Source organism: Phytophthora ramorum (genome assembly GCF_020800215.1).
Source record: "Phytophthora ramorum isolate Pr-102 chromosome Unknown Phyram_PR-102_s0002, whole genome shotgun sequence".
In the NCBI taxonomy this organism is placed as follows: Eukaryota; Oomycota; class Peronosporomycetes; order Peronosporales; family Peronosporaceae; genus Phytophthora; species Phytophthora ramorum.
Genome location: NW_027150648.1, coordinates 6,033,901 through 6,055,995, shown reverse-complemented (window position 1 = coordinate 6,055,995; position 22,095 = coordinate 6,033,901). Strand labels below are relative to the sequence as shown.

The 22,095-nt window shown below is 55.3% G+C and overlaps 9 protein-coding genes across 9 annotated transcripts; 4 read left to right on the top strand and 5 right to left on the bottom strand.

Annotated features, from left to right (window-relative positions):
* Window positions 1-954: 954 nt before the first annotated feature.
* On the top strand, window positions 955-2,040 carry KRP23_3181 (Polygalacturonase; the record flags this gene model as incomplete). Its single annotated transcript, XM_067887997.1, has 1 exon — window positions 955-2,040. The coding sequence occupies one exon, from the start codon at window positions 955-957 to the stop codon at window positions 2,038-2,040; it is 1,086 nt and encodes a 361-aa protein (XP_067750542.1).
* An 873-nt stretch (window positions 2,041-2,913) lies between these two features.
* Window positions 2,914-3,999, top strand: KRP23_3180 (Polygalacturonase; the record flags this gene model as incomplete). Its single annotated transcript, XM_067887996.1, has 1 exon — window positions 2,914-3,999. One exon carries the CDS (start codon window positions 2,914-2,916, stop codon window positions 3,997-3,999), a length of 1,086 nt encoding a protein of 361 aa, XP_067750541.1.
* A 345-nt stretch (window positions 4,000-4,344) lies between these two features.
* Window positions 4,345-5,430, bottom strand: KRP23_3179 (Endopolygalacturonase B; the record flags this gene model as incomplete). Its single annotated transcript, XM_067887995.1, has 1 exon — window positions 4,345-5,430. The coding sequence occupies one exon, from the start codon at window positions 5,428-5,430 to the stop codon at window positions 4,345-4,347; it is 1,086 nt and encodes a 361-aa protein (XP_067750540.1).
* A 1,468-nt stretch (window positions 5,431-6,898) lies between these two features.
* Window positions 6,899-7,984, top strand: KRP23_3178 (Endopolygalacturonase B; the record flags this gene model as incomplete). Its single annotated transcript, XM_067887994.1, has 1 exon — window positions 6,899-7,984. One exon carries the CDS (start codon window positions 6,899-6,901, stop codon window positions 7,982-7,984), a length of 1,086 nt encoding a protein of 361 aa, XP_067750539.1.
* Window positions 7,985-8,347: 363 nt separating this feature from the next.
* KRP23_3177 (Polygalacturonase 2) lies at window positions 8,348-9,433 on the bottom strand (the record flags this gene model as incomplete). Its single annotated transcript, XM_067887993.1, has 1 exon — window positions 8,348-9,433. The coding sequence occupies one exon, from the start codon at window positions 9,431-9,433 to the stop codon at window positions 8,348-8,350; it is 1,086 nt and encodes a 361-aa protein (XP_067750538.1).
* Window positions 9,434-10,591: 1,158 nt separating this feature from the next.
* KRP23_3176 (Polygalacturonase) lies at window positions 10,592-11,504 on the bottom strand (the record flags this gene model as incomplete). Its single annotated transcript, XM_067887992.1, has 2 exons — window positions 10,592-11,188; window positions 11,247-11,504. The coding sequence occupies 2 exons, from the start codon at window positions 11,502-11,504 to the stop codon at window positions 10,592-10,594; spliced, it is 855 nt and encodes a 284-aa protein (XP_067750537.1).
* Window positions 11,505-12,490: 986 nt separating this feature from the next.
* KRP23_3175 (Polygalacturonase 2) lies at window positions 12,491-13,637 on the bottom strand (the record flags this gene model as incomplete). Its single annotated transcript, XM_067887991.1, has 2 exons — window positions 12,491-13,315; window positions 13,380-13,637. 2 exons carry the CDS (start codon window positions 13,635-13,637, stop codon window positions 12,491-12,493), a joined length of 1,083 nt encoding a protein of 360 aa, XP_067750536.1.
* Window positions 13,638-14,385: 748 nt separating this feature from the next.
* On the bottom strand, window positions 14,386-15,624 carry KRP23_3174 (uncharacterized protein; the record flags this gene model as incomplete). Its single annotated transcript, XM_067887990.1, has 1 exon — window positions 14,386-15,624. The coding sequence occupies one exon, from the start codon at window positions 15,622-15,624 to the stop codon at window positions 14,386-14,388; it is 1,239 nt and encodes a 412-aa protein (XP_067750535.1).
* Window positions 15,625-15,827: 203 nt separating this feature from the next.
* Window positions 15,828-17,986, top strand: KRP23_3173 (uncharacterized protein; the record flags this gene model as incomplete). Its single annotated transcript, XM_067887987.1, has 3 exons — window positions 15,828-16,322; window positions 16,391-16,686; window positions 16,885-17,986. 3 exons carry the CDS (start codon window positions 15,828-15,830, stop codon window positions 17,984-17,986), a joined length of 1,893 nt encoding a protein of 630 aa, XP_067750534.1.
* Between the last annotated feature and the right edge of the window lie 4,109 nt (window positions 17,987-22,095).

Sequence of the window (22,095 nt, the reverse complement as noted above, 5' to 3'; positions counted from 1 at the left end):
AATACTCGTCCGTCAGGCGAAAGTACAGTTGCGGCATTCCTAAAATTACCCGACTATCGCGACCGACCAGGCACTTGGTAAACTCACCTATTTGCTGGGAAACTACCCGCTTGAACGCAGTTCAGGACGAGAACGATTTTTGAACGAAGTGCATAATATCAACCTGCTATTTAGTATTATACAGCGTCTGCGTAAGGGCACCCGTGTTGTGGCTTACCCGCGCAAGGACAGCAGCCAACGCGGGTGTACAGGAGTTCTTTAGGGTGCGTTTGGGCGACACGAACGCGATGTCGACTAAGCGATTAAGCGACTAAGCGACTAAAACCGCACGTACGTGATAAAGCGAGTTCATCATGCTAGCGACCAGCAAAAAAAGGAGGAAGCTCCACGAGTCGGGATACTATTTACATGTACAGGAAGCGAACTGCTGTGGTAGGAGGTTAGCAATGATAAAGTTGCTGGGGAAGGCGCTTGTTAACCTTCTATCGACAAGTCTCCAGGTCAAGCATGAAGCCACGCAAGTTCAGCTGGGTTCCGTGAAATCGTTTGTTGCAGTCGGACGTGTAGGATAGGCGAACATTCAGGCGAAATGTCTGCACGTACGAACGATTTGGACCGGTTCAACACACTGCCTGGTCGCAGCTAGGCGGACCTTAGATCACTTGATTTGCCCGCTTGTGGCGCTGCCTTCTCGCTCACAGCGTTAAAACTAGACGCTTGGGTACAACGCGATCGCGATCGGGCCCAAATCGGTAGGTCAGACACCCAAAGCGGCACAGCCTTGCCCCGTGCGAACATCTAACAGACTAGTGGCGTGCGCGATTACATGTACTCAACGGTTCAATTAAGGACACGCGAAGCCGCTAAACTTCTCCGTTTCGATTCAGCCACCACTTGAGCTCACTTTCAAGTTTTCTGCCAGCGTAGCACACCCAACATTACCAAGAATCAAATATGAAGCTTTTCTCTCCTGCCCTCGCTACTATTGCTCTTCTCGCGGCAGCAGCGAATGCATCACCGATGATGCGACAGGAAGCTCAGGCTGGTGACCCCTGCGGCCTCACTGGCACATACAAGAAGGGGACCGACATCTCGGCCTGCAGCACCATCACGGTCGACTCGTTGACTGTCCCGGCCGGCGTCACGCTCGACCTGAGCCTCGCTAAGACGGGCGCCACCATCGAGTTCAAGGGGATCACCACCTTCGGAACGCAGAAGTGGGAAGGTCCTCTCGTACGCGTGAGCGGCAGTGACCTCACGGTGAAGGGTTCCGGCACCCTTGACGGCCAGGGTGCCTGGTACTGGAAGCAGGGTCAGTCGATCACTCGTCCGGTCTTCTTTAAGCTGCAGAACGTCATCAGCTCGACGGTGTCTGGCTTCACCATCAAGAACATGCCGTTCCGCACGTTCAGCATCGTGACGTGCAAGGACACGACCCTCACTGGTCTTACTATCGACTCTAGGGCCGGTGACGGACTCGCTAAGAACACGGACGGCTTCGGTCTCACCAAGAACGACCACGTGACCATCACGGGGAACATCATCTACAACCAGGACGATTGCCTTGCGATGCAGTCGAGCACCAACACGTTTTTCACCAACAACAAGTGCATCGGTAGTCACGGTATCTCCATCGGCTCGCTCGGTGGCGACGCCGTCGACGAATCAACCACCGTCTCTGGCCTCACCGTCGAAGGCAACACTATCTCCAACAGTGACAATGGTCTCCGCATCAAGACCGTCATTGGCCTGAAAGGACTGGTCTCCAGTGTCAAGTACATCAACAACAAGCTGGACAACGTGGAGAACGCTATCGCGATCCACTCGGACTACAGCAGGTCTAAGGGGGCCTACACGGGAGCTGCCACTAGTCAAGTGACGATCTCAGACATCACGGTGGACGGCCTCACGGGCACGGCTGGAAATATCTTCGACATTGTGGTGAACCCGAATGTGGTTTCGAACTGGAAGTTCTCCGGTATCACTGCGACGGGTGCGAAGGGTACCTGCCAGGGCCATCCAGGTGACATTGGCTGCTAAGGGTGTGGGAACCGCGGTTCCATCCATGGGCCGCTCTCTTTGTGTGTCGTTAAAGTGCAAAAGATAGAAGTTTGAGAGTCGTAGCGTAGCAACACGGGAACCATAAATGAAATACAAAGCACCACAAAACAGGGTGGTGCGTTTTCTACCAGGATTTCCACGCACTGGTGCCTCGATTTGAATGATCTCCAGAATTGTTGGCGCTTTTATTAAAAAAAAGAACTTGTAAGCCGTCAAAATACTACTTGAAGTAGTTACAAGCATCCAACAGCCGTCCAGGCGAGTCGCACATTCGGACAAGTCAAACGCGACAGCATTTAAACAAGTTGGAATCCACGTGAAAGGTGCACTGATTCTAGCGGATAGCGAAACTGAAAGTGCAGCGCGTCGCAACCGGAGAGGATGGCGCGAGGGTAAAGGGGCTAATACTGTGCTACCTTGTCATCAAAGGAATCCAAATGTTTGGACTTGTACTCAAGCAACTTCCGCTGGGACGATATGAAAGCTCGTTCGGTAAAACCACTTGTTGTGGACGGATGTTGAAGGGTAAGTTGTTTTGTCCGTACGAGCACACGAGATGCACCGGTTCAACACCTTACGAGGTGGACCAAGATTTGCACACGCACGTTATGTGAGTGCAGATCATTGTACCGGGCACGGGACACAAGACGCCGGGACCGATGAGCTGCGCGAACTGCGACAGAGGAACACATCATACGTCGGTGCTTGAATCGGACTCACCTGGTGTGTGTTCAAGTGAACGTAGCGCGGTTGACTCACAAAGTTGACTCAGCTCTCCAACTCCCACTTTCTAATCTGCCAGCAGTGCAGCACTACGAACCGACATCCTTCTCTCCAAGACCCAACGCACTCATGAAGCTCTTCACTAGCGCGTTCGCTACCTTGGCACTCGTCGTCGCTGCCGTCAACGGCTCACCCATGATGCGCCAAGAAACTGAGGCTGGCGATCCCTGCAGCCTCACCGGCACCTACCAGGCGGGCACCGACATCTCGTCCTGCAGCACTGTCTCGATCGGTCCTTTGACTGTTCCTGCTGGGGTCACGCTTGATCTGACCAAGGCGAAGAACGGAGCTACCATCGTGTTCACGGGCACTACCACCTTCGGCAACGCGAAGTGGGCTGGCCCGCTCGTGGCGCTTACTGGCAACTCCCTCACGGTTAAGGGCTCCGGTACACTAGATGGCCAAGGCGATTGGTACTGGAAGCAGGGAGAGTCGATCACTCGCCCTGTTTTCTTCAAGGTGCAAAGTGTCATCGGGTCGAATCTGTCGGGCTTCACGATCAAGAACTCCCCGTTCCGCACGTTCAGCATTGTCACCTCCGTTCAAACGACACTCAGTGGTCTCACGCTCGACTCTAGGGCTGGCAACGGACTCGCCCAAAACACGGACGGCTTCGACCTGACCAAGAACGACCACGTGACGATCACAGGCAACACGATCTACAACCAGGACGACTGCCTCGCCATGCAGTCCAGTACCAACACGATCTTCAGCAACAACCTCTGCAGCGGCAGCCATGGTATCTCTGTGGGTTCGCTCGGTGGCACCACCGTGGACCAAACGACAACGGTCTCGGGTCTCACTGTCCAGGGTAACACGATCCAAAACAGCGACAACGGTCTCCGCATCAAGACTCTGATCGGCATGAAGGGACTCGTAACCAACGTGAAGTACATCAACAACCAGCTCCAGAACGTGGAGAATGCCATCGCGATCCACTCAGACTACAGTAGATCGGCGGGCGCCTACACGGGAGCCGCCACCAGTCAAGTGACGATCTCGGACATCACGGTGGACGGTCTCACGGGCACTGCGGACCAGATTTACGACATTGTGGTGAACCCGGACGTGGTGTCGGGATGGACGTTCAAGGGTATCACCGTCACGGGTGCGAAGGGCACTTGCAAGGGCCAGCCTAGTGGCATCACCTGCTAAGGACTTTTGAACTGAAAGTCCTTTGAGAGCCTGCGCAAGAAGCTTCGTCAGGACTAACAGACAATTGCCGAAGAAAGAGGAATATACGATTGTAACGTTCAAAGGTATCATACCCTTGGTTTTCAAGAAGAAACAACCTCTAACTAGGACAGCCACCACGCTAAGCACATTGAAAAAGTGTATTGAACTGAGAAAACGGCATTACCAGAGAAGACCTATCTACCACGGTCTCCTCAATCGACGCACTATGTAATATATGCCAGGAGACACTCATGCTCACCGACGTATTGTCTCGACAGGTGCGACGGCAACGAATCCATCACGCACGCCGGTACGTCCTATGGCTTAGCACTTGACGGTGCTGGGCTGACCGCTGCACGTGCCCGTCTTGGAGGCCTTGACCGTGATGCCCGAGAACTTCCAGTTGGACACGACCTTCGAGTTGGCCACGATGTCGTACAGATTGGTGGCCGTTCCCGAGAGACCCGAGACGGTGACGCCCTTGATGGTGACGGCGCTCGTGGCCTTGCCCGTGTATCCGCCCTTGGACTTGCTGTAGTCCGAGTGGATCACGATGGCGTTCTTGACGTTCGAGAGCTTGTTGTTCGTGTAGGTGACGTCCGAGACGAGGCCCTTGAGGTCCACGATGGTCTTGATGCGGATGCCGTTGACGCTGTTGACGATGGTGTTGCCCTTGACGGCGAGGCCCGAGACGGTGTCGGCCGAGCTGACGGTGTCGCCGCCCAGCGATCCGATGGAGATGCCGTGGCCGCCGCTGCAGTAGTTGTTGCTGAAGACGGTGTTGGTGCTGGACTGCATGGCAAGACAGTCGTCCTGATTGTAGATCTTGTTGCCCGTGATGGTGACGTAGTTGTTCTTGCTGAGGTCGAAGCCGTCCGTGTTCTTGGCCGTGCCGTCGCCGGCGCTGGAGTCGAGCGTGAGGCCGCTGATGGTGGTCTTCTCCGAGTTGAGGATGCTGAAGGTGCGGTAGGGCGAGTTCTTGATCTTGAAGCCCGAGAGCGTGGAGCCCGTGACGCCGTGCAGACGGAAGAAGACGGGGCGACTGATGGACGTGCCCTGCTTCCAGTACCAGGCGCCCTGGCCGTCCAGCGTGCCGGCGCCGCTGACCGTGAGGTCGCTGCCGCCGAGCAGCACGAGCGGACCGGCCCACTTCTTCTCGCCGAAGGTGACGGTGCCGGAGATCTTGATGGTGGCGCCCGTCTTGGCCTTGCTCAAGTCCAGCGTGACGCCCGCGGGTACGGTGAGCGTGCCGATGGTGAGCGTGCTGCAGGACGAGATGTCGGTGCCGGACTTGTACGTGCCGGAGAGGGTGCAGCTGGAGGCCTCTTCCTCCTGGCGCATCATGGGCGAGCCGTTGACCGCGGCGACGATGAGTGCGAGTGCGGCGAGACCAGTGGAGAGGAGCTTCATGGTTGGGTTGTAGCTTGTGGAGGGTGTTTGGGGTTGTTGGTGAGTGAGTCCGAGAAGGCAAAACGATGAATGAGCTTATGATCGAATTCCTATACGGTATGTTGTTGTGAAGGAGCATTCGCGTGGACGGCGTTATGAGATTTACCGATTGTTGCAGTGCGTGTGTCAAGTCGTAGTCACGAGTACATGCACCTCTCTGTCTGGGGTGGGGCGCGCAGACTTTCGCTGGGAGTGGCAGTCGTTGCCAATCGCTGTCCAGAATCTCTCTGCTACGAGCGCTTGAAGGCCAACTACGTGCAAATGGTATTCAAATGACGCACGATTTGCCGCTTTTTTCAGCCGTGGGTTCTTCCCGAGCAGGTGGGGTGAGTGCGTGGCTGGTCTCAAGCTTTTCTTTGCTTGTTTCTTGCAGATTTCCATCCCTGCGCATGTGTAAACATGGTCTGGCGCCCTTACAAGGCAAAACCAAGCAGTTTGCGTGAAGTGGACGGCCGCTTTCTACACGGTACGACTATCAAATCGCTCTCGCTAGTCGGCCCGTGGCGATGATCTGACGGGAAGCCCGTTTCAAATCTCCCCGAACAGCGGACAGGGCATCCGAGCGTACGAAATCATTTACCTACGAGTGACACGCGATTTCATATGCGAAACCAGAGAGTCCGAGACGCCAGATTCTCCTTAGAATGCGTAAATCCGCTAATCTGCCATCACAATCCTTGATTTTCGCTGGTTCGTTCGTGCAGCCCGGGCGGTGTGCATGGTACACGTAGCCGGTCATGTATGGCAACAGTCCTGTTTGAATGCAAAAGCCACATACTGTTCCGGCAGCCAGGACGCCCATTGCCATCGTTGGCCTACACAGCGCAGCCGATGTGCGCGAGAGAGACTAAAACTTTAGTCCGACAAACACTAAATAACACTGCCATCTTGGCGAGACAACCACCAAATCCAACAGGGGAATAACCGCTGGTGAAATGGTCAAGCTCCACGTGGTCGAGATCATTTTGGAGCAGCGAGTGATATAATAGTTCAACCAAACGATGGTGCCAAGCCGGACGCAACGCTCACAGCCTTGGTCCGGTCGCGGGAAAATGGTTCGAGACGAGATCCGTTTTGAACGCAGGATGGTCTCGATCGAGCGCTGCATTGCCACATGGGGTGGGACTTGGGCTTACGTGGGCGGCCATGCTGTACAAATCCAAGTGTCGAACAGCTCAACGACAGGGACGCACCAAAAACAGCAAAATGAATCCCACGGTACCTGACACCACCGAGCCTTTACGGTGCCAGAGCTCAGCTCAGCTCAACTCGAGCGACGCAGATGTAGACGTCAGCATATCATTGGCACTGCCAGCAGTGAGTCAGTCCTTGATGTCACCGTTTCGAGCTCCTGGCTCATTCATCGTTTTGCCTTCTCGGACTCACTCACCAACAACCCCAAACACCCTCCACAAGCTACAACCCAACCATGAAGCTCCTCTCCACTGGTCTCGCCGCACTCGCACTCATCGTCGCCGCGGTCAACGGCTCGCCCATGATGCGCCAGGAGGAAGAGGCCTCCAGCTGCACCCTCTCCGGCACGTACAAGTCCGGCACCGACATCTCGTCCTGCAGCACGCTCACCATCGGCACGCTCACCGTACCCGCGGGCGTCACGCTGGACTTGAGCAAGGCCAAGACGGGCGCCACCATCAAGATCTCCGGCACCGTCACCTTCGGCGAGAAGAAGTGGGCCGGTCCGCTCGTGCTGCTCGGCGGCAGCGACCTCACGGTCAGCGGCGCCGGCACGCTGGACGGCCAGGGCGCCTGGTACTGGAAGCAGGGCACGTCCATCAGTCGCCCCGTCTTCTTCCGTCTGCACGGCGTCACGGGCTCCACGCTCTCGGGTTTCAAGATCAAGAACTCGCCCTACCGCACCTTCAGCATCCTCAACTCGGAGAAGACCACCATCAGCGGCCTCACGCTCGACTCCAGCGCCGGCGACGGCACGGCCAAGAACACGGACGGCTTCGACCTCAGCAAGAACAACTACGTCACCATCACGGGCAACAAGATCTACAACCAGGACGACTGTCTCGCCATGCAGTCCAGCACCAACACCGTCTTCAGCAACAACTACTGCAGCGGCGGCCACGGCATCTCCATCGGATCGCTGGGCGGCGACACCGTCAGCTCGGCCGACACCGTCTCGGGCCTCGCCGTCAAGGGCAACACCATCGTCAACAGCGTCAACGGCATCCGCATCAAGACCATCGTGGACCTCAAGGGCCTCGTCTCGGACGTCACCTACACGAACAACAAGCTCTCGAACGTCAAGAACGCCATCGTGATCCACTCGGACTACAGCAAGTCCAAGGGCGGATACACGGGCAAGGCCACGAGCGCCGTCACCATCAAGGGCGTCACCGTCTCGGGTCTCTCGGGAACGGCCACCAATCTGTACGACATCGTGGCCAACTCGAAGGTCGTGTCCAACTGGAAGTTCTCGGGCATCACGGTCAAGGCCTCCAAGACGGGCACGTGCAGCGGTCAGCCCAGCACCGTCAAGTGCTAAGCCATAGGACGTACCGGCGTGCGTGATGGATTCGTTGCCGTCGCACCTGTCGAGACAATACGTCGGTGAGCATGAGTGTCTCCTGGCATATATTACATAGTGCGTCGATTGAGGAGACCGTGGTAGATAGGTCTTCTCTGGTAATGCCGTTTTCTCAGTTCAATACACTTTTTCAATGTGCTTACAGTCGCGGTTGTTCAGTTCGAAATGATCAACGCGCTTTCACGATAAACATCAAATGTATTTGTTAGTTCTGTGATTCCCTCTAAGCTTTGGCCAACGAATCACTGCGACGAGAGGGCCTCTTACTCGCTTGACATGTTGCACGACAAAAGACACGGAGCGACAATTCAGCCAAAGCGTCTAGCAGCTGACGCTGCTTGGTTCGCCGCTGCAGCTGCCAGTGTCACCCGACACATCGATGCCCGAGAACGTCCAGCCGGATACCACGTCAGAGTCAACGAGAATGTCGTACACTTGGTCGGCTGAACCGGTGAGGCCGTCAATAGTGATGTCCGTGATTGTCACCTTGCTCGTGGCAGAGCCCGTGTACCCTCCTTCCGACTTGCTGTAGTCGCCGTGGATCACAATGGCGTTCTCCACGTTCGAGAGCGTGTTGTCCGTGTACGTCACGTCCGTCACCTCGCCGTAGTCGTCAATGATGGTCTTGATGCGGATGCCGTTGACACTATCGACGATCTTGTTGTTCTTGACCGTTAGACCGGACACCGTGTCGGATGAGCTCACCGACGAGCCGCCAATTGAGCCAATCGAGATACCGTGACCACCGCTGCACGTGTTGCTGGAGAAGACCGTGTTGGTGCTGGACTGCATGGCGAGACAGTCGTCCTGGTTGTAGATGGTGTTGCCAGAGATGGTGACGTCCGTGTTCTTGCTGAGGTCGAAGCCGTCCGTGTTCTTGGCGACATCGTCACCGTCGCTCGAGTCGAGCGTCAGACCACTGATAGTGGTGGACTCGCAGCTGAGAATGCTGAACGTGCGGTAGGGCGAGTTCTTAATCGTGAAGTCGGACACTGTGGAAGAGATGACCTTACTCATGCGGAAGAACACGGGGCGGTCAATAGACGTGCCTTGCTCCCAGTACCAGTCTCCCTGTCCGTCGAGGGTCCCCGTACCGCCAACAGTGAGATCCGTACCCGTGAGCAGGATAAGCGGACCTTCCCACTTGGAGGTCTCAAAAGTCGTGGTGCCCGTGAACTCGATGGTGGCGCCGTCCGCGACGTCGCTCAAGTCCAGCGTGACACCAGCGGGTACCGTCAGCGACCCGATGGTGATGGTGCTGCACGAGGACACGTCGGTGCCGCTGGTGTAGGTGCCTGAGAGCGTACAGCTGCTGGACGACTCGTTCACTTGGCGGATCATGGGCGACGCGGTGACGGCGGAGGCGACGAGGGCGATCGTGGCGAGGATGGGGCTGAAGACCTTCATGGTTGGTGCGTGAAGTGGAGGAGGCGGTTGGAAGCAAATTCCGGAATGAGGTTGGGAATGGCAAGTGAAGTGACGCCTTGCAGACATCGGTAGAAGCTGTTCCGAGTTGGGGTCCGGTCTCAGCAGCGGATAATCACTTCAAAGTCGAGTTGACGTCTATGGTCTCGCCTACGCAGGTTGAACCTTTATAGGGCCATAAAAGACTGCGATAGCTGGTTACTTGAAATCGCTTCAAATAGCAAATGGCTCGAAAGACGGCGCGAAATAAAGGTCAAAGGCCTTCCTATTGTGATATATGATGCTGCGTACGACTATCGAATGGCGTTGCCGACGATCGGCTCGGCATGACCCTCTTCGTCATATTTGCTCAACGCGACACCGACATGAGCCCTCCTGCACCCTTTCATCCACGAGCTCCACGAGCTCGGGGTATTCTGCACTAGCAGCCGATGCCTCTTCAATAATGTGACTTTTTCACAGGAAAACTTGATGTCCATGCGATTCACGGACTTTGCCACCGAAGAGAGATTTAAGCTACCGGAACCCGCACGACAGGGCTCAAGTCCACCTTCTGGCGCAGGTGCTAGTAGCTAACCGTCCCTATGGGGACCGGGTTCAAGTACCCCTTATGGTGCTTTGGGGATTTTCGGCACGCGGGGCTCCAGCCCACCCAAGTATAACACACCACTTCGAGTGCGGGTTGACAGGGTGACGGATCACTGAGTGACGAGTTTGCCTGTCTCCAGCATTAGTGGATCGACCGCACTCGGCGGGTATCGATCGATGTACCTCCCGGGTCTCAGCGTCAAGGTGTTACCACTGGCCCACTGAGGTCGGTACCGAAGACGCTACGACGTAGTCGCTCATCACTATAATAGTCACCTTCAGATGAAGCGCGCAACTATTGTTGGGGTTGCACCCGAACTCTGAGCCAACGTCATGCTTTCTCGTGACCAGCAACACGCAAAAGGAAAATCGCTGGGGTATTTTGTGAAAAAGAAACAAGTCTTGCTCAGTGTATTAAGAGAGCGCCAACCTCGAAACATAGCGGCTTGAGTTGATCTAGATACTCAAACATCACATTGATGTTACGGTGAGAGGCAAGTTCGGCCCCCACACCAACGAGGAATGCGCCACTCACGGAAGGGGTTCGGCTATTTAGCAGGGCACGCCGCTCGGTTCGCCGCTGCAGCTGCCAGTGTCACCCGACACATCGATGCCCGAGAACGTCCAGCCGGATACCACGTCAGAGTCAACGAGAATGTCGTACACTTGGTCGGCTGAACCGGTGAGGCCGTCAATAGTGATGTCCGTGATTGTCACCTTGCTCGTGGCAGAGCCCGTGTACCCTCCTTCCGACTTGCTGTAGTCGCCGTGGATCACAATGGCGTTCTCCACGTTCGAGAGCGTGTTGTCCGTGTACGTCACGTCCGTCACCTCGCCGTAGTCGTCAATGATGGTCTTGATGCGGATGCCGTTGACGCTGTCGACGATCTTGTTGTTCTTGACCGTTAGACCGGACGCCGTGTCCGAAGAGCTGATGGAGGAGCTAAGAATGCTGAACGTGCGGTAGGGCGAGTTCTTAATCGTGAAGTCGGACACTGTGGACGAAATGACCTTGCTCATGCGGAGGAAGACCGGGCGGATGATGGAGGTGCCCTGCTTCCAGTACCAGGCACTCTGACCGTCGAGGGTCCCCGTGCCGCTCACGGTGAGGTCCGTACCCGTAAGGAGAACGAGAGGACCCGACCATTTCTATTGACAACATGAAAATAATAAAGTACTTTTTGCAGGCTGAGTTTCAGAGACCAACCTTCTCGCCGAAGGCGGTGGTGCCGGAGAAGACGATACTCGCACCCGACTTGACGTCGGTCAGATCGAGCGTAACACCGGCAGGGACCTTGAGCGACTTGATGGTGACGGTGCTGCATGAGGACACATCGGTGCCGCTCGTGTAGGTACCCGATAGCGTACAGCTACTGGATTCCTCCTCTTGGCGCATCATGGGCGAACCGCAAACAGCAGCAATGGCAAGCGCGGAGGAAGCGAGCACAGGAGAGAAGAACTTCATGGTTATTCAGGAGCTTGAGCGGACTCGAGGAAATTCCGGCATGGGCCTTGGCGTCGGGGCAAATCGAGAGTCACCAATGCAGTCAACTACTTGACCGTCAAACAGGTTGAAGACGCACCGGTGTCCGTTCTCAGCGGAGGTGTCCGAGTCGACAACGGACACTCCATCAACAACGACACGAAGACGTCGGTAAACTTTCAGCCGGTCCTGATATCGATCTGCTCGGAGCAGAGTCACCTACGCACGGGTCGGTCGATCCATCTGGACAAAGTCGACGCGGAGAAGAATGTTTTTACCGTCGTGGGCCACCTCAAAATTCATGGCGACAGCCTTCCAGCCACGAAGGTCGGGTCGCTTCTATATCGTCCGGGCCGATGAAGGGATTGCATCTCATCTATACAGGAGCTCGTAGCGTCTCGGCTCCGATTTGCCGATTGAGCCTGCACAGAGAGAGAGAGAGTTTCTCATCCTTTGCGGACGCGAAGAAGGTCGCTCCAGTCCACGGCAGTGAACCTCACCAGTCGGCCCGCGAGAGCGACCCACGCTGGAAAGGCGATTTCGATAGGCGGGCAAAGTGCTACGTGGCGACATGCCGCCTCTCTTGTCTGTAGTCAGCACATCTTGATGACACGACATGACGACCTAGGAGAGCGAGAGCTTCCCTGGGGCGGCTCCGATTCCTTGGCATACTGTACCACTGGTGTTGCTGCTTGCAGGCTTCCAGGCTGGCAAACAGCGGAGGAACTCGGTTCCTGTCGGACCGGGTAGCAGACATTTTGCTCGTGAATAAGATGAGACCTACCATGTGTATCGCTTCAAGAAAGCTTCCACGCGTACCAGAATATTCTTAGCCCGTCCTGTGCATGTAGTAAATGGAGCAAACGCATTCATTCTTAAGAGACAGACATCTATTGTCCAGATACGAAGTAGCTGAACACGGCACTTCCTCCGCAGACAAATGAACGTGCGGGACGAATGCAACCCACTTAGCAGTCGACGCTGCTCGGTTCGCCGCTGCAGCTGCCCGTGGAGCCCGACACGTCAATGCCCGAGAACGTCCAGCCGGACACGTACTTGGAGTTCACCAGGATGTCGTACACCTGGTCGGCCGAGCCCGTGAGGCCGTCGATGGTGATGTCCGTGATGTAGACCTTGCTGCTCGCCGTGCCCGTGTACCCTCCTTCCGACTTGCTGTAGTCGCCGTGGATCACAATGGCGTTCTCCACGTTCGAGAGCGTGTTGTCCGTGTACGTAACATCCGTGACCTTGCCCGTGAGACTGATGATGGTCTTGATACGAATGCCGTTGACACTGTCGACGATCTTGTTGTTCTTGACCGTTAGACCGGACACCGTGTCGGATGAGCTGATGGAGGAGCCACCAATGGAACCGATGGAGATACCGTGGCCACCGCTGCACGTGTTGCTGGAGAAGACCGTGTTGGTGCTGGACTGCATGGCGAGACAGTCGTCCTGGTTGTAGATCTTGCAGCCCGTGATGGTGACGTCCGTGTTCTTGCTGAGGTCGAAGCCGTCCGTGTTCTTGGCTGTGCCGTCACCGTCGCTCGAGTCGAGCGTCAGACCGCTAATGGTAGTGGACTCTGAGCTGAGAATGCTGAACGTGCGGTAAGGCGAGTTCTTGATAGTGAAGCCCTTGACGGTGGAAGAGATGACCTTGCTCATGCGGAAGAAGACCGGACGGGTGATGGAGGTGCCCTGCTTCCAGTACCAGGCACCCTGACCGTCGAGGGTCCCCGTGCCACTAACCGTCAGCTTGGTACCCGTCAGGAGAACGAGAGGACCCGACCATTTCTGTTGATAAACACTGCAAGTTAGACACGTAGTCACAACCATGGATCAAATGCGTCAGGCTGACCTTCTCTCCAAACGTGGTAGTACCCGAGAACACAACGTTGGCGCCAGATTTGAGGTCGCTCAAGTCCAGCGTGACACCGGCAGGGACCGTCAGCGACTTGATCGTAACAGTACTGCACGAGGACACGTCGGCTCCGCTCGTGTAGGTGCCCGACAACGTACAGCTACTGGACTCGGCTTCCTGGCGGATCATGGGGGTGCCGCTGACAGCAGCAAACACCACAGCGGCAGCGGCGAGGACGGGGGCGAAGAACTTCATGGCAAAGAGAGGGGAGGATGAGGCTTGACTCACACAGAGGAAATTCCGGAATGAACTCGGCACAGCTACTGAAAGCGGACTCAATCGTGGTCCCAGGCATCGACTGGAGTGCGCCATACCAGTTCCTTGCACATCAACGGCAGCTCACGCGCCGGGATGTTAGCCACAGCATCTCCATCTAAAGCCTGCAGACAGCGGAATACCTCAACAACTCCATTACCGCGATCTGTCGAGCACTTGGTCACCCAGGGAGGAGCGCATCGGCATCACCATCTGCAGGCGCCCTGACGAGCACCATGACGAAGGAGTGGTGATACCTCTACAGACTCACGGCGACAGCCCGCTCTTGACATATCGCGTGCATGGTCGTCGCCGAGACGAGTTGCTAGTGTTGAAAGGCGAAACTCGACGTGGAGCCCTCCACGCCGATGGAGAAATGACCAAGCCGCGTTTCAGCAGTCAGTACCAGCGATCGTTTAATTTGCATTTCGATAGCGAGACTTGCGACCAGCCAAATGAGCTGAGCCGACCGTCGTTCGCTCGCATGAGCGCAAGTGAGTCAGGAGAAACTTCACCAATCCCAGCCGGTGGTGACTACGTTGAGACGTTCGTCTGCAAGTTGTACCCCGCTTCAACAACAGACAGGGTAGCCCGGCTCACAAGCCCAACACCGTAACGCAGCAGCAACGTGTCGATCAGTTAACATCACCGCAATACGCTTCTACTGCGTCTGCTGATGGTATCAAAATCACGTGAAGAGCGGTTCCAGCTCGGCGGACGTGTTGGCACTCACCGCTAGCCTCACCACCGCGCCAAGCAGCGTGTCTAAATTCTGCCACTCGTCCGCCAATGTGAGCTCCGTTTGCATGCGCGCGATCTCGCGGAGGTCTTCTGTGTCTGCGCTCTGCTCTGCAAAGTCATACCTATCTACGTGGAACCCTGCTACCCCTCTGAACTTCCCAGTGAGCGCCGGGCCCATCTTGGCCGTCAGCAGCTCGTGCAGTGCATCAAACTCCAACAACTTGGACGACCCGATCGTAACGCCGTCCATGATGCTGCTTCTTCCCCCTAACGTCCCGTTACCACCTCCTCCCACTTGATCTCCACGCTCTTCCTGGTATTTCTGCAGCACAATCTGTCCCACCACTTCGTCCAGCGGCAGCCGGTGCAGCTTGGGGTCATTTGCTTCGACCATTTCGACAATCTTGTGCTCCAGAAACTCCACGAACGGATGTCCGGGCGGCGCCTGCATCATGTGCAGCGCCAACCCGAACGTCTTGCTCCTGGGCGACTGGGCGGCCACCACGAGGTCCGTGTCCATGTCCACACGCGTGGCTCTCATCAAGACCGTGTTAAAGTCTGAGAACGCCACGCCGCCGTGTTTCTTGAGCGCGCGCAGCAGGACCAGCATCTCGATGATGCGTCGTCGCTCCTGTCGACTCAGAGACGGCTGTATCGCGTCGAACGAGACGGGCGGCAGCACCTGGTGCAGCCCCAGATGCCGCTGACACTGGGTGAACCACACGCCGCGCGGGGTCTCCAGGTAGTGCAGCATCATCATGTCGGGCCGGAGCGCGCGCCTCGCAGCCTGCAGCGCCGCGAACTGCAAGTACGTGAACTGTTCCCTGTCGACCGCTTGCTCGCCTGGCAGCGGCGGCACGGCGTCCACTGCGACGTTGACAAAGTGCACAAGACGAAGGTTACTAGAGATTGAAGACCGATTTCTAGTGTTCTGTGCCCCACAGAGCGTCTGCAGCTTCTGTAGCGCGTCTGAGGCCAGGAATTCCTGGCTGGACACGCCCAGACACGGCGGTAACGAGGCCGTGGACGGGAACGCGGACCGCACACGCCGCTCGAGCGACGCCACGCGCTGGAAGTCGAAGGTGAAGAAGTGGTACACGATCAGCGGCACCGCCACGAAGCACAAGACCAGCAGCAACAGCACGGACCGCAGACTCGCGCGGCGCAGCGGCCGCAGGTTGCGCATTTTCGGAGCTCAGACACGAGGTTGTGTAGGATACCCCAAATGAAACTACAGCAATCTTTTCGGTGCGCTCGTAGCCATCTTTCATAGGTAGTGTGGGTCACACCATATTATAGTAGTGCAGTCTTTTCGATGCGTCTCTGATTGGGCCTCCTGATCACTATTTCCGACCGGCGTTGAAGCTCTTGTCCACGGCTTGCAGTAAAATGCCGTCGCCTGGTAAGGTGCTTCAGTTGCAGACTGTCTACTTGACATCGCCGGGGAAGTTGCAGGCTCTCGACACTGTAGCTTCACCACCAAGAAAGCGCAAGCCAGCTCCGCGCAATCCTAGGCTGTCGGGGCTGAGCCCAGTGCCTGATCGTTTGTCGCCCCAGCAATGGAAGCAGTGGATGCACGAGGCGCAAGAGCTCAATGCGTCTGCGTCCGTGTTTCTGGCAACCACTTCGAGCGAGAGTTTGGCTCAAGCAGCGAATGAAGGACTACAGCTCGTCCTAAACCCAGAGCTGGCGCGCACAGATGAGCGGCTTACGACGCTGATTGATGCCCACGCCACTGCGCTTCCAAGCCCAATGACAGGAACTTTTACAATGAAGTATTCGCCAACCGCAGACACTACCCAGCAGTGGAGATGGCACGTGACGAAACCTAAGAAGAGGAAGAAGACAGCAAACCTCTCGATCGAGCCGCTCCTGTCCGATGAGGTGCGTGCAACACCAGAGTTAACGTGTTTGTGAGTATACTGTGCATTCTAATGTTTGGGAGGATGCAGATGCGGACGAAGCTGCAAGCTCACTTAGAAGAGAAGATCAAGGGCTCAATTTGGGAGAACGAGATCCGCTCTCGGCTCGCTAGACCACTCAGCGCCTCAACCTTTTGCAGCAGGAATGAGCAACTTCGGCACCCACTGGCTGCTGCTCAATTTGCGTCTACAACGCCAGACCAGACTACCGAATCAGAGCCGCCAAAAGCTTTGGGACCACGCCAAACCTCCGAGTTACCCAGACCCCCGAGATTCCCGTTCTCGATGGAAGCGCACGAGTCTGTCAATTGCATCCGCCGCTGCAGGTTGAAAGCCTGTTTTCGAGTCGCATTGAAAGCGCGAGTGAGGGTCCTCGCCATAGCTATTCGAGTCTTGCGTCGTCGGGGTGTTCCTTTGCTTGTGCGAGGCTTTCGACGCCGTCGACGTGCCGCCATTCGAATTCAGCGACGCTATAGGCGGTTCCTCCGTTGGCGCGCGGAGTCCCTACGGCCATTCGTTTGCAGGAACGTTGCAGTCTGGGTTCGACAAGCGCTAGAGCTGGCAGCAGCGCGCGTTGTAATTGCGCGCTTACTCACTGCCTTGTATCTAGCCCGGAGAGCGAGGTGGGAGGAAGCAGCTCGACGCGCAGCACATCTGCGTCGATGGGTTGCCAAGACGCGCGTTAGCCTGTTTGTTCACCAGACGTGGACAGATTGCTGGTTCCGTCGTAAGCGTGTCGTCAACGTGGACGGCATGAAGCAGGAGCTTGCAGCTCTCGAGGCGAGTGATCATGATGTGAGTCTCCAGTACACCGCCATTTTCGCCTCTCCTCTCGCCAAAGGTATGGTGAAGAAAGAGCTCGCTTTGTGGCGCATTGGGACTCAGAAGAGAACGTCTCAAGAAGCGACGCCAAGTTCACTGGTAAACTTGACCTCCATTAAGACGGATGAGGAGCCAGCTATCGTACGACTGCGACAGTGTTTCCAAATCTTCGATCTCGACGGCTCTGGGACGCTCGATCTGGACGAATTCCAGCTCCTGCTCTCGTATCTACGTGGCAAGAAGCAAACACAGCCCAATCGAGGTAGCGTGAGTGGTAACAGGCCAACTCAGCAGCCGCCCAAACTTACCCAAGCTCAAACGCGCAGCCTGTTTGCTGAGCTAGATTGCGATGGCAATGGAGGGATCACGTGCGGCGAGTTTGAAAGCTGGTGGCAAAGAGAGCACGGGCGAGCAACGCTGTCGACCTCCGCTTCGACAAACTTCCTGTCTCGAGGTCTGGACGGACTGCTGCTTCAAAGTCACGGCCTGCTCTTCTGGCTGCTAGGACGCAAGCAGCAGCTGGAGCGAAAGTTTGTCAAAAAGCTCATGGTGCGTCGTGCAACGGAGAGCGCTAGGCGTGAGATTTTGCATCGGGAGATCGATCGAGAGCGTGTAGCCGGTTTGTTTTCCGGTGTGTTTCGTTGTGGCAGCTGTGGTCGTCGGTTCGGTCTGCGCAGAGATTTGATCGACCACATTGGTCACGATTGCAGCTCAAATGAGTTGGTGGCCGACACGTTTACGCTGAAGCGGTGGGTGCGCGAAGAAGAGTTCCGCTTGCTACAAGACGTGAAAAGCGGCGTTTGATCGGGATGCAGGGACTCTATTTGGTCCTAATATTTGTGTCTAGATGGCTTGTGAACTAGCTAACGTTGAGTTTCACGGTGAGATCCAAATGGCCACCTTGGCTTGCCTTCGGTACCCAGAGCTTCAAGGAGCCGCCACCAGAGCCGGGCAAGCCAAAAACTCCTGGTCGCCATCGGTCTAGGTAAAGCGACTTGCCTCCTAGTGCTGTGATATTGGATGTCCATGTTGTGTTGACCCCTGCTGGGACTGTTTTCTCGCCGATCTTGTCGCCGCCGGAGAATATGTTCACAGTGACAGCTTTGGTGTCTTCACTGTTGAAGGCGAGAGTGACGACGCCGTCACCCTTTCTCTTCCAGGCGAGACTACTGCCTTTGAAAGCTTTGCCGACTGCGTTGAGCCCAAGAGTGTACGGCTCCGTGCCGTCGTCAATCTCGCCGATGAACTGTGTGGGGCCGCAGATTGGCTGGATGAACTCGGTGACGACACCAATGATTCGCGTCATGTCGACGAAAAGAACGAAGATGGTCATGGCCACTTTGTCTGCCACGACACGCGTGTATTCCGTGGCAGTCAATGAAGTCCCGTTGTCACTCGTCCCTTTGTCGATCAAATCGTCCGCAATCAGTCCGAGGGTTTTGCGCAATGTGTCTCGAGTTTGATACGCAGTAGCCTCGGTGGATTCAGCGATCATTTGGTCCATGCAGTTGTTGGTTACCGTGGGGATGTCACGAACCATTAGATCGGACTCGTAGATCGCCACACGAAGCTCGTCCTGGGTGATACTCGGGTTATCTTTCTTCATTTGGGCCACTGTCAGCCACGTTCGGTCTGTAAGCCGCTTCAGCTCATACCCACAGGTGGAATTGGAGGCCAGCCCGGTCTTGAGCGACGAAATTTCGGTCTCGTTCAGCTCTGACAAAGGTTGGGTGAAATTGGCGCGATGGAGAAAAGCCTTGAATCGGTCCCAGCCTCTGACGATCTTGTCTCCATGGTCGACGACCTCTGCCAACAGAAGTTGGGCCGTGTCCATCATCCAGCTACCAGGATCGAGAATTTCGGGATACGGAAGACCCAAACACATCGCAATCGTGACGGGGAAATCGATGGTCGCGTAACTTGTTTGGTACACAAGGCTCATGATCTTGTCGTGGGAGGTCTGTGGATCGGTCACCTTGATGGTGCGAATGTACTTGAGCAGCATCTTGACGGTGCCAATGATGGATCGGATGCACTTGGCGGCCGAAACGATGGTCTTCGTCGCAGCTGTGAGTTCGCCAAACAGACCCATCGTAGCAAGCGATATCGCAGATTGCAACACGTAGGCCGCCTTCACCACCACTTCCAGTACACAATCATCGCTCTGACGGATGCATTCCCAGCCGCATTGGAGAGGATACGACAGCGGACACTGGGCCCAGCATGTCTTCCGCTTGTGGTTAAACCCAACGGGGCAAGTCTCCATGACGTGCGCCTTGCGGTAGCAAGCAGCATCTCCACGGTCAGGTTTGCCGATGGTAGGCCCCACCCAATTCCTGTAGGTCGATTGAACTTTGTCGACTGTTTTGACGTGTGCTCCGATCTCGAGTTTACCAGCTACGAGCGTTGACGAAACACCTTCATCTTCACTATCTTGGTAACTCGAGTCGAACGCGCTCGAAAACGAAGAAGAGGACGAGATAAGAGTGTCTTCGGAATCACTGGCGTCTGAGGAGCGATCGCGTGAGATTGAAAGCGATGCAGTGGCTTCTTTTGTAGGCGGTTCTGTTGGGCTGATCACCACCGTCCTAGTCGGTGTGGTTACTGGACAAAACGCACTGGTGATCAGTGCAATCAAAACCAGAGGTTTCATCCACCCCCGCATGATAAACTCGAATCGGTGCTGGAAATCGAATGCTGGTTGATGGGAATTTGGCAAAAGCGAGAATGAGATGGATCGTTGTACTTTCCAAACGGTAAGAAGACGGAGTAGGGTTCTACGTAGGATTTGCTGCTGGGCTAGCAACGAATTATGAGACCTGTTCGTAAGAGCTCTGATTTTACCTGCAGGGCACCCTTCTCATGATTAAAGTCCGAAAGGGTCACTTTTCGACGGCCATTTTCTCTTAGTATACGTATGAGTACAACCTAGCATACATTTTTTTTTTTCCTTTTTGCACGTGCCTTAACCACTGTATTTCCGTGTGCTACCTGTCATACGGAACCGACGCGAACTAGACAACAGTTTGTAGATACGAAGCAAGTACATTTCTGTCCGTGCTGCAGTGACCGCATCACTGTTCCGTCTGAGGGCAATACTCGGTCCCAGCTAGGAATTACTATCCTCGAGGATAAGGTTTAGGAGGGCCTACGAATAACTTGCGCCCCTACGTAGGACCTTAAAACGGAGAGCGTTTTGCCAGAAAGACACAATACCGGTACGTGCATCTCGACAATTGCAGATGGGAAGGAATGTCCATAATCCAGTGACTTTAACTGAGGATTGTGATCGCTATTTAACAACCGTGTGTTCCCGACTAAGGAAGAGCCGGAGATGTCATCACAAGATGTGTTCTCTATACGCGAGGCACCTCGCTCCTGCAAGTGGAGGGGGTGAAGGCGGTTGACGCTCACAGCCCGAGGCATGCCTAGCATCTTGCCGTGAACGCGTGGTGCTGGAAACTGACATATATGTGAAGTGATTCCTGGAACCTTGTTAATTGTGCAGCATTAAACAGATGTCCTAGAGATTAGCCGTCGTAGTGTAAGGCAACTTTCTGTAGAGTACTTGAGACTTTGCGCATTCTGACAGGCATGACACCCGTCCTCTACTGTCTTGCCAAAATCAGCTGGTATCAATTCTTAGAGTGATTTAAACGCTCCTCCGTTGCTCAAATTGCTCTACACATCGGTGTCGTCAACTCGAATTCCGGTTGCAGGGACGAAAGTCATCCGTGAGGTGAGGTGTGAGGTGAGATGACGCACTTTGCGTCACTGGCGTTTGACCCAACTACTGTTGCGTGTCGGTGACATATTCGCAAGCCCCCTACTTTATACTCGCAAGAATCCAAAACACCATTACTCGCGCCAACTTGGGCGAGTCCGGAAACAGGCCTCAGTTTCGGTGTTGTCGGTATAATCATTCAAATTTATTAATACATGTACATCAAAACTGAAGGGAGGCTAGGGTTAAAGGGAGGGGATGATTTCGCTTGAAATTTCTGGAGACCTCGCCCAACGCGCTCTCTTTCAGTTCCCTGGGTATACTCCGGCAGACTAGAGCTTGCTAACGAGCTCGTACATGCCTCAAACGCCCTCGTTGGGCCAACCTAGAGTTTTTGATTCTCTCTGCACTGCATTTTCAGGGTTGGAGCCCATCCTCGAAACTGAGGCCTATTTTCGGTGGTAGCAACATGATCCCAAGGTGGGACACATGCAAGTGCACAGCATGCACTTGCAGCATTGCACTTATAATGCAGTACACTGCACTTATGTAGGGAGTATTATCCTAAGCCTACACGTCTTCTGGTCGAAATCGCACGGCTGCCGCGCTGCTGAACTTTGAGTTAAGCCCAGCTCCGAATACAATACATGTAGCACGCGAAACTTCACACGCTTTCGTACATTAATGTCATTTAGGACCTTCTAACGCCATCCAATATCCGTGTCCAACCAGTACCCTTAGCGCACCCGTCGGCTTTGCGATCTTCTTCACGCACAAGCGCTGGGTGAAGTCTGCCACTCCCTAAAGGTTACACGTGCCCATCCTCGACGACGAGCGGTCATCTACTTGAGTGTCTGCAATCTAGTGCAACACATCCATCGCCACCTTGTGAAAGTCCGCTGCCTACGTCTGCCTCTGGCCAGGCTGAGTGTCTGCGTTCCGTTTGACTGGCATGCGTGCGGTCCCTGCAATCCACGCAAGTGCATGAGTACAAGTACAGAGGTCCATCTCAATAAGCGCACCTCGTCGTCTCGATATCTCGGTATTTCTGGCAAAATCAGCCAGCACAGATCAGCTTGCACATCGCTAATCCCTCCGAAATCGATTCGGTGACCCCCTGCGCTTATTGAGAGGGACCTTTGTAGTTTGGTTGTAGTTGTACTTTCCAATTGAGCACCATGATTGCAGC